Genomic DNA, 12,064 nt, shown 5'->3' with positions numbered 1-12,064 from the left:
AATTTCGAATTAAAAATCGTAATTTTAAAAGCCTTTGTTTTATTCCTAGGTGTACACGTGTTTGTAAATAATCATCTATCAATTTCAGGCCATTTTGGACGCGTAGTTGGTTTTTGGGCACACAAGCTAGTAATTCTACATCAAGGTACCTCATGAAATTCAGGCTTTTCCAACAAAGAATTTTAATTTTTTTGTTGACACATGATGTTTGGAAAAAAGCAACTATAGAGTCAAAAAATATTTGCAGGACAAGACAGCTTGGTAATAGATTCGTGTTTATTGATTTTAGTTTGTTGATTTTAATTGTGTCGTTTATTTGAATTTATTACTTTGTTGAGTTTAATTTACCAATTGTTGAGTTGTACTATGTAGTTGTAATTTATTAACGTTTATAAGTGATTGAATCAATCCTATGTAAATAATAAAAAATATAAAAGACAGGATTGGTGTGATTTCAATTTTTCGAATTTCCATTGAAAAATGACGCCTCGCAGATTGTTCGTGACTTTTTTTACCGGACATGACTCCCTGCAACTTTTTCCTGTTATCAAAGATGAAGAGGACTATGAAAGGACGACGTTTCGCGACCATAGAGGAGATGAAGACCGAATCGCTGACGGAACTGAAGACCATACCAAGTCCGTTCCGGTAATATTCTCGGTGGAACAAATTTGTTTACACTTTTAATGACTAGATATGTGTACCGCAAGGTACTAGACCCGTCGCTACGCACCGATGTACCTACCTCAAAACTTGAAGATAGAGCGTCGGTAGTGTATCTTCGTAATCGCGCTGGAAAATTTGTCTTCGAGTATGACGTCATAGTGAAGGTATGTCATTTTAGTGAGTAGATTTGTGTATCGTGGCGTACGCGTCCCCTTGGTGCATATCGATGTACGATCTACCTACCTAAAACTTGAAGATAGAACGTCGGTGGTGTATCTTAAATTTATCTTCAACTACGACGTCATTGTGAAGGTATGATGTCCTTAACTTCCGATTGTAATCGCGGCCCAGGTTTCTGAAATCTGTGTTAAATCATATGGAGTTAATATTTCAGGAGCGTCGATTAGTAAATATATAAGTTTTAAACATTTTTATGGCTAGCAACTTTAACATTTTCTACAGGCGACATTAAAAAAAGGTTTTGCTAACCTAAATGTTTGTTATCTGTGATATAAAAATACAGGCATACAACGTATAGTTTTGTTTCTACATCAAATACAAAAGCTTATCGCGCCAAATCCGTGATGCAGAATATTACAGTAGAACGCGTTTCCCGCCACACAAGTTTCGACTTATTCCAATTTTAAATTTTCTGTATTGGATTTCCCGCGCTCCTGCGGTTTCCCGAGCGTCGCTGTATAAAATTACCGCGAATGGAAATTAGTTCAGTAATTTCTTATACCGACGCGATGCCTTTATTTTCTCATTTACTTATAAACTTATTTTATTAATACGTTTTGTTTATTTATTTATTTATATACGGCATTTCTGCCATTTACATATATGTGGTATAAAGAGTGCTTAGAAATAAAAAGATTAAAAATAAAAAAAATCGAGTATGAAATATTAATATACTCGTACTATACACATTATTAATTACTTGAAATACATACATATTTTAAAGAAATTATACAATAACAAAATACATTAATCAATCAAATTATAACTATTCCAACCCAATCTTCTGAAGATGATTTGCTCTTTTTGATAAAAATATGTTGGTCACTTTATTTTTTAAGTTAGGCAGAGATAAACTAAATATATCAAAATGTGATGCATATTCATTCCCGGTATTCTGTAATCTAACAATAGGTGAGTAATATTGAGCTACCGTTCGAGAATTTTGACTCATATAGTAAAAATTATCATTCATATAGTAAAAATTATATTCTCAATACATTCAATGAGGTAGTTCAGTGGTATTTTTTTATTTGTTTAAAGACTATTAAGCTAACTCAAAATTTTTTTTTTTTCAATTTTTATATATCGTTTTATCAGCGCTACGATTTTTCAAAGTTTTGTATTTCTGAAATAACTCCGCGTGTAACGTCAGAGGTTCATTCCCGCTTATTCTCATTCAGTTCTTCCCATTGGTCAAGAAGCGACAAGCAGACCGGAAATCTTCCATAGCTGTCAGATCATAGGTTGATTCACATGAACCAGTGACGTCATTCGAAGTAGTGCGTTTTTATCAAAATATTTTTTATTATTTTTTCTGTAAATTTTTAAGAAACTTTGCCGTATAATTTAATGCTCTGATTTTTACCCCGCGCAAAAAAACATTTTTTGTATCCAATTTTCCGTAGGGCTGAAGTTCCTCATAACAGAAATTATGACCTGTCAGTTGTTATTAGCTGTTTTTAATGATTACTTTACCCATTCTCAATTCTGCCCGTGTTTTGTTTGAACATTTGTATTTCTTCAATTTTATTTGTCGATCTTTGTCATCCTTATTCATGACTATGTTTAATTACTTATTACGAAAGTTATTTTCAACATTTTGGTATAAATAAATGTTACGAAATCCGATATGCGATATTAGGTATCGTTTTTGGAAGATGACTTAAGCTATTCTGATATGACAATATCTGTCATAAACCTTTCATACGAAATGCAAGTTATCACAGTAAAAGTGAGTTAAATTGAATTAAAATCGTGGTTTATAAAATCGATTTTTGACGAAAAAAGTTAGTCAAAACGATAGGCCCTCGTCTTTAAAACGGCTGGCTTCGAGCGTGTGTAGAAAATACGAACATTGTTGCTTTTTGTAAAATATAATAACTGCAGTGTGTATTTTACCTACTAGGAAACGCCCGACTAATTGTAACAGTTATTTTTTGACTAGCTGTTATCAACAATATGAACTCAATTTTAATTCAGCAATGTTTTGAGTATGCCCAAATGCTTGCAGAATGGCTGGATTTCCTCCCTAAAGATTTGTTCAGATTTAAATTTGTTGTAACAGAGAGGGAAAACATTTTTTTCATCATGAAGAAACTAAATCTAAATATATACAGAAAAGGTGCTTATGTACTAAAAGCAGAGAATAAATCTATGAGTGGAATGTTGTTTTTTTTTTAAATGGTAATAATATCGAAACCTGGGGTTACGTAGGTACCTACGAGTATTTAATATCGAAACCTTGGGTTACGTAGGTACCTACGAGTATTTTGAATCAAAATTTTAAATTTTATTTTAATTAAATATATTTTTTTTAGTAATTTTAGTTTTTATATTTTATATTAACTGAGAAATAGAATCAGAAACCTGGACGAGCGTTTTCGACTCGATGGCGACTCTCAGGTTAAAATCCTGGAAAAGTGAATTGATAGGAGATAGTTCGTAGTTGGTGCGTTCGCCAGCCATGCTTGAGTTCCTTGGTTCGATTCCTGGCAGGGTGGACGTGAACTGTTAGTTTTAAAAATGTTGTTTTGACATTGTTTCTCGACTGGCGCTGGCAACACAGGACTTAGCACCTTGCCTTCCATAAAACAAAAAATATCCAGATATTTATTGATTTATTTGACATAAACGGCAGAAATTGACAATGAACATACAAAATAAAATTTCAAATTACAAAATTTCAAAACCATACCAAAAGTAACAAATAAAAACACAGACAAACGTGAAACGTTTTCAAACATAGTGGAACGTCTAGAGTTATATTGCAAGCCAAAAAAAGTTATCAAAAAGGATTTATAACTAGCAAGTCCAGAACCACATATATCAGTCTTATCCTCATGCTTATGTGGGGGTCATAGTTCATTGATAGATGACACACACACTGATTGATTTAAACAGAAAACATGATTTAACAGAGCAACGACCAATAAAGCAAGTCATTATTTTATATTAAATGAATTTCAATTTTTCTGCAAGACTTACAGTATTGCATATAAGACGTCCGTCCACATAATACCCACGTCTCGTTGTAAATTGACTTAGTTTCTACAATGGAGACATAAAGAACAAAAGAACGCGGCCTAAAAAGAGACCACAGGGCGTGGTAACGCCTAGTCAGCCAAGCAAGTCAGCCCAAGGAATCAGTCCAGCCAAGTCAGCTCAACGCTGTCACTCAATTCCAGCATGTAGTTCAAGCGCAATCATTTTAACTCCTCATCACCCTCAACCAAGTTCCGAATACGTATTCGCCATGTAATAAATTCACATTAAATAGTTTTCAACCTCGTGTTTTCTGTCAATCTCCAACTAGGTTAGGAGCTCCAACCCTCAACCAGCTGAATCCTACGCTTATTATTACAAATATGCTGAAATTAGTATGCTAATGCTCTGCTCTGGCCATAATATGGTCCGAAATGAAAGAATGATAATGATATATTATATGAGTAGTGTTCAGCTGATAACAATACATTATTGGATTTTTGCCTTATTTCCGCGATAGCATAATATTATTTCCGGGTTTTCCCGATACATTTTCTCATTTCGTGTCCCACATAAAGATATAGCTGTAATTGAATCCAGAAAACGTGTGTCCTGTTTTTATGCCCCTTTTCCGTGACCCATACAAATATGGCCACGTTACGTATTTTTTTTATCTTTCCCGCTGTTTTTGTCGAAAACTTTCGTTGAAACGAGAAACGACTTTTACGAGAGCGACGTCGAATATATAAGAGTTAGCAAACTAGAGGATTTCATTGAATTAATTAATTGTAATAAGCGTTTAAATAATAAAATTACTTGTGTCCAGTTAAATATTCGCTCAATATGTAAATATTGGGATATATTCCATGCATATTTCAAGAACTGCTTACAGTTTATTGATGTTCTAATGCTATGTGAAACTTCGATCAAGGAACATGAAACCTGTTTTTATAATATATCAGAGTATAATTCTTTCAATTTTTGCAGAACTAATAAGCAGGGTGGCGGAATAATGCTATATATTAGTAAGAGGTTAAATTTTAATAAAAAAACATTACAAACCACTTTTTTCGAAAATGTATTTGGGACTTTGACTTTACCTAATAAAAGCAATGTACATATCCTGGCAATATATAGACCCCCAAATCTAAACAAACAGGGGTTCTTAAATGAAATCTCACTATTCCTCAAAGATAGTATAAATATAAATGAAAACTTATTGTTCTTAGGAGATATTAATTTAAATCTTTTGAATGAATTTGATCCGATGACTATCTCATATGAAAACATAATGACTGATAACTTTTTAGTAAAATGTATTTCCGACGTCACAAGGGAAGCGATAGTTAGAAATGGAATTACTATCTCATGTATAGACCACATATACTTGAGATATATTCCAAAAAAGGAAGGTGGTATGCGGCGAGAGGCGCTCTCCGCAAACATACGTGCCTGTGTATGCGAATACATGATAGCTGATCATTATACGACAGCGATTAGTTTTCAATTTGCCGCAAATAATAACTATCTAAATGCTGCCAAAAGTAAACCAACGTACATACTGTCACAGAAGTGTGTAGATAGACACATTACAAAATATGACTGGCATGCCCTCCTAGGGGAAAATGATGTCAACGCATTATACAATAACATAAGTGAGAATTTTGCGAATATATATAAGGATAGTTTAGTTTTAGTTTCATATAAGAATAAAACCAGACCTCGCGCTGTTAAAGATTGGATGAATGGTGAAATATTGAATGATATAAAATTTAGAGACGTATTATTTAAGAAATGGAAAAGCTCTCCTGGCAATAAATATTACGAAAAGGAATATAAAAGGTTACGGAACAATCTAAATAAAAAAATTAACAAATTTAAGATCGCACATTACAATGTGAAATTTCAAAATTGTTTCAATGATGTTAAAAAGACATGGGACGAATGTAACAGAATATTGGGCAGAAAATCTAAAACAAACTGTGATGAAGTTATTAAAAGGTACTTTGTTAACAATGATGATAACGTTGAAAAGGTCTCGAATGATTTTGCCGAGTATTTCTCTGAAAATGTGTCTCAAATGTTACACATCTGTGACAAGAAAATTGATAAATCAATATCTGAAGAGCTCCCCCACAGTCTATACTTACCTCAAGCTAAACTATTTGAAATCGTTAATATCATAAGGCTAATGAAAAACTCGAAAGCACCAGGAGCTGATCTAATCAGAATGGTTGATATTAAAAAACATATTGATATTCTAGGACCGATTGTAACGCATTTAATAAATAAAATTATATCTCAGGGCGAAATTCCATTGAAATTAAAATGCAGTATAATTAGACCAATATACAAAGGAGGTGATCATTCATTATTAGGAAATTATAGACCTATTAGTATTCTACCTGCTCTTGAAAAGATCTTTGAAAAATATGTATTATTAAAATTAACAAAATATCTCGAACTTTTTGGAATAATTGATATTAACCAACACGGTTTTCAAAAAAAGAAGAGTACTGAAACTCTTCTCCAAAGTTTTGCTAATTATGTTAATAATGAACTAAATAATAGAAAACATGTATTAATATTATTTATTGATTTTTCTAAGGCTTTTGATACCATAGATCATTGTAAACTATTAAAATGTTTAAATATAATCGGAATAAGAGGACCATTACTTAACCTCTTCAAAAACTACCTAACTAATAGAACAATGTCCGTAAGTATCGATAGTGCACAAAGCAGTAATAGAAATATCAAAGCAGGTGTCCCCCAGGGTTCCATATTAGGACCCATATTGTATATAATATATGTATCATTCATTAAAAATATTTTTTCACATGTTAAACACTTTGTTTATGCAGACGATACTGCTCTAGTTGTTTCGCATAGGGATATTAATAAATGTACTGAAATGTTGCAGGATGACTTTAATATTTTACAAATTTGGTGTCATGATGCGGGTCTTTTAATAAATGCCAAAAAAAGTCAATTAATGCATGTTAGATCGCCACACGCCAAAACAAATATGTTACCTATTGTAAAAACTCATAATTTTGAATGCCTTCATAACTCTACCTTTGATAGAGCTTGCTTATGCGATAAATTAAAAATTGTGAATGAATATGTTTATTTAGGTTTAACTATTGATAACTTTTTTAAGTGGAATATTCATGTTATGAAAACATGCAAACGGTTAAGATCTGTAGTTAGTCAACTACACAAATTAAAGTTTTTAGTTCCTCTCTCCACACTAAGATTAGTATATTTGTCTCTGGGAGAATCTATAATAAGATACGGGATCACTGCTTGGGGACATTCTTGTTCAACAAACATTAAATATGTACAAAATGTTCAAAATGCACTTGTCAAATTGATTGCACCCAATTATGTATACAATCAGAGGAATAATACCCCATTTATGTATGATAAATTAAATGTTTTACCAGTTAAGGGTATTTTATGGAGCAAAATTGTTATCCAACAGATGTTCAGCTCGATATATAAAAATAAATTAGAACACAGCTATCTAACAAGATTTACATCTGTTGATGGCCTAGTAGTACCAAAATTTAAAAATAAATATGGACAACGTACGTTGGATTATATTGTTCCAAAAGTATTTAATTTGTTGCCACTTGACATGAAAACATGTCATAGTAAAAATAAAATTAAGTTTCTATTACGTAAGTGGTTAGTAGATAAAACGTTCCTATATTGATTTATTATTTATGTAATATTTATGTAATACATTTTTTAAATTTTTTAATATTTTTTACTTATTATTATTTTTTTACATATATACATTTTTTGAAAAAAAAAAAAAATTTTATCCCTCATTAATTACATTTTTGTTATTTTCTTGGGTTAACCTTTCTTTTCTTTTATTACTTTCTTACTTTCTTATTTCATTTACAAATGTAAAATGTTAGATCTTAATTTTAATATGTACTTTTAATTTTCTTACTAATTTTTTTTTTTTCTGTAGATATGAATTGAAATTCTAGATTTACTTTACCTTGTTTAATTTATTTTTTTATCTTGTTTTGATTACATTTATGAGCACACACTATTTATATATGTGTCTATTATTTTTTTTTTTCTTATATTTAAAATATATTTAAGTGAATTACTATTCTTTAATTTTAATTGTATTATTTTACTCTATTTTCTTACTTAAAAAAAAAAAAAAAAAATCTTTAAACTATTTTTATGTTTATTATTTTATACGTATACAGTATTATGTCTGTACTCTTCTTATTTGATTATTAATTAAAACTAATGTCTGAGCACCCGATGACAAACTATTATTGAATAGTTTATCGGGACAAAATATATCTTAATACTTTGTTTTCTTTATAATGTATTATAATGTAATAATATGTATATTTTATTGAATAAAGACTCTAAATTTAAAAAAAAAAAAAAAAAAAAAAAAGAAGCGGAAATACGTTTTCTGTAAAGGAAAAATAATTGGACTCAAGTTGTTTTTGCACTTCAAAGAAACATTTGCGGTTTTCATAATTTTGTCCCCGCCCTCCTGAATATCATTCTGAGTTTAAATAATGTTTACACATTGCGCTGATGTCGAAGCAATTGAAAAATGTTGTTATTTATTTTAAAAATATGTTAGTAGGTACGTATATACTGTCGGTGCCTGGCGGATTAAAGATTGGAGGAGATTCTCTGTGTGAAATTGAGAAATGAAGTTATTACTTAATGAAGTCACTGAAATTAAATATTTAGGTGTAATGTTGGATTCAAAACTTACATTTCACCAAAACGCTAAGATGGTAATAAATAAGATTGCAAAAAAAATATCAATTTTGGGAAGGATCAGAAGATTTATTGATAAGGACTCTTGCAAAACTATTTACAAAGCAATTATTTAACCACACGTTAACTACTGTAGTAGCATTTTATTTTTATCAAACAAAGAAAACATAGATAAACTAATTGTATTACAAAATAAAGCCTTTAGAATCATTTTGAAAAAAAAACAGATATACGAGGGTAAAGTCGATGGTAAATGAAATGAAATTATTAACATATAAACAAAGAATATTTTACAATACAATGATATTTGTTCATAAAATTATAAACTCTAATAAAAAAACAGAATTTTGGAAAAAAAATGATCGGAACCAGCATGAACACGATCACAATACCAGAGAAAAGAACAAAATTAGACTTCCATTTAGGAAAAAGGCAAAGTCACAAAATTCAATTTTATTTAAAGCAATCAAAAAGTATTACGAAATGGAAAAAAATATTTATGAAGAAAAAAACATATCAAAATTTAAAATAATGGTCAAGACATATATGATAAACAATTTATAAATTAAATATATTTGCAATGTTATTATTAGAACGCACATAACAATATGTATGATATGTGTGCCCTACTTTAAGATTTAAATTTAAAAAAGTAAAAATAAAAAATTAAACTAAAATTCTGGTGTTTTGGATTAGATGGCTACGCTCAGATCAAAATCCTGAAACAGAAAACCAAGTGCGGATAGGTCGGCCTCGTAGTGTAGTTGTTAGTGCATTCGCCTATTACGCTTGAGGTCCAGGGTCCGATTCTGGCAGGGTTGACGTGAAATATTTGTTTTAACGCGATTTGAAACTGCGATATTTCACTGTCTCGGGACCTTATCATTTGGTGTTCCAATGCAATGACCTGTACACCATCGCGCAGCAAACATTGTAAATAGATTCACTTGATCTAAATTTGTAGCAACAGAGAAGGAAAATATTTATAAAAAAGACGGAATATGAAAGTCTATTATAGGCATTTACAGGGCTTATGGCCTGTCATTGGCTGGTTAAAGTATAAGACCTGAAACCTTCACAAAAGTCAACAGATGGAAGAGTTGAGGAAATGTGCATGTTTAAACATATGCAGAATGGTGAATGTTACAGTGTGGAAAGTGGTGACTTAAACCAGCTAATGACAAGTCACTAACCCTGTAAATGCCTAGACTTCCATATTCCCTTCTCAAAAATGTTTTTCCTCTGTGTTGCAAAAAAATTAGATCTAAATAACTCCCTAGGGAGGGACTCAGCCTGTCTACAAACATTTGGACATACTCAAATCATTCTAGATTCGTGTGATTTCAGAAAGGTTTTATAATGTGTTTCACTTCAGTCTTTAATCTCTGTATGGTTGTTAACTTCGTCCCTATTTCTCTCTAAAAAAAAGTTATCCGTCACAAATAGATATATCCGAGGGTACACATACGGCATAGCCGAAACCACAATGATCGGTATTAGCAAAATGACATAATAGTATATTCAAAAAAATATAAGCGTTTCAAAAATTTCAAAAAACCGTGAAAGTAAGCAAATGGTTGCCTACTTCTGCAGAGCGCAGAGCTAGCTACCCCCTCCGCACTCCTGTTTTCTCCCCTGCAGAAGCAAGCAACCATTCTGTTTTTAAAAATGTTTTTTTTTAGTTTCGAAACGCTTCTTAATAAAAAAACATAATATGACAGTATGTCTGATCATCGTGGTTTCGGATGTGACAGGGCTTACCATACGAGCTGTATTGTCTCGCTGCTATCCTAATACATTCCTCGTTGGAATTAATTCTGATTGGTGGTAATTACAGTGCATCCTCGCGCAAATAGTCCTGTCCGCATTGACCTTCGTCGTGTCCGGATTCTAGAGGTCAGGGCAGGGATTTAACTACGGAAATGTTTTGCAATTAGCCCCATGCAGTGCCATCAGATATATCATTCAGGACCTTTCATTGCGTAATAAAATAAAAAAAAACTGTATAAATATGTATTTTACACGTGCGTGCATGAGCAGCTTGAATGTAGAGGGAGTGGGTTCTGTATGCAAATCAGAAAAGCATTTTTATTATTTTATGCTTTATTAAGCTAGTTCATAAGATCTTACGAACTAATATAATATTTTAATTTACATCGCATGTAAAGAGTACAGACGCCGTCAGTCACAATCCATTTAAGAAGATATAATTTTTAATATCCTCAGAATTGTTTCTTTGAAATAACATTTGGTCTGTTTTAATAACATCTCGTTTTTTTTTAACAAACAAACCATCGCGCCGATTTCCTGTAAGGGTAGGCAGATATTATAAAACGCCGTATCACTCTATCTTTGCATACAGATCTCGCTTCTTTTACATTAATCCATCTTCTCATGCACGCGCGCCTATTATTCTGACTTTTGACATGACTATATTTAAGTGTTTGTTGGATTTGGTCATGCCATGTCTTTTTTGGCCTTCCTCTATCTCTGCATCCATCAACATTCGAAATCGTAACTCTTTTTAACTGTTCTTTCGCGTCCATTCGCTTTACATGTCCAAACCAACGCAAGTTATCCTTTCTTGATTTTGTCGATAATGCTTATCTCAGCCTTACATACGAGTAATGTACGGATCTCGACATTTATTTATTTATTCTGCATAACTTCTATAGCGCTATTTTCGCCAAAATCACCTCAAGGGTGCTGTACAATAAACATCCTAACACGTCTTGCAGCTACAGAGCGCATAGGCGGTTAGAAATCTAGCCCCCATTTATATTTTTAAATAACTACATTGGTGCACCTATCCTACAGAGTGTAACCGCTCATTCGCCTGAGATATCGCATTTCGACAGCGTTCAGCCTACCTGCTACTATCCCTGTCTTATCAAGTCCATACTTCGCTCCCATACACCAGAGTGGGCACAAGGATTCCACTGTGAACTGCAAATTTTGCCTCTTGCGACAAACATTTGGTTTTCATATTTTGTAATGTATGTTTATAGTATATTTCTGTTTCAATTTTTATTATTATTTTTATTAATATTAATTATGTTGGCATCATACAATAAACAAAAATATGTACTAAAAACCGTTCCATCCAAACACAGGAAATTCCTAGCTAGTCAGGATCTGAAACAATGTACTTCTGTACATTGCAAGAATATAAAAATAAATACAAAAAATACAAAACTTATCAAGAACGTTTGTAAGAAAAATATTTTTTAAATATTTTAAGGCTTTCGGGCCAGGGCGCAGGGGCTGCCATACAATGACAGGTCATTAATAGTGTAAACGCCAAGAAAGCCGTAATAAAATTAATATATTAAAAAAATATTCTCCATACATGTTATAGTGTATATTGAACTTAACTATTTAAGGGTAAAATCCAGTAGGG

General features: G+C 31.8%; 1 protein-coding gene across 1 annotated transcript in view; it reads left to right on the top strand.

The window, feature by feature from the left end:
* Positions 1–520: 520 nt before the first annotated feature.
* The window catches only part of OtopLc (proton channel otopetrin-like c), a 147,778-nt gene continuing 136,234 nt past the window's right edge, over positions 521–12,064 (top strand). The window contains exon 1 of the mRNA XM_088228068.1: positions 521–648. Within this exon, the coding sequence (XP_088084194.1) occupies positions 521–648 (128 nt within the window). The remainder of the gene's footprint in view (positions 649–12,064) is intronic.

The sequence above is a fragment of the Micrasema longulum genome, unplaced genomic scaffold (genome assembly GCF_059751315.1).
Source record: "Micrasema longulum isolate JH-2025_06_02 unplaced genomic scaffold, ASM5975131v1 h1tg000559l, whole genome shotgun sequence".
NCBI lineage: Eukaryota > Metazoa > Arthropoda > Insecta > Trichoptera > Brachycentridae > Micrasema > Micrasema longulum.
Note: the sequence above shows the minus strand (reverse complement) of the source record. Positions and strands in the feature narration are given on the sequence as shown.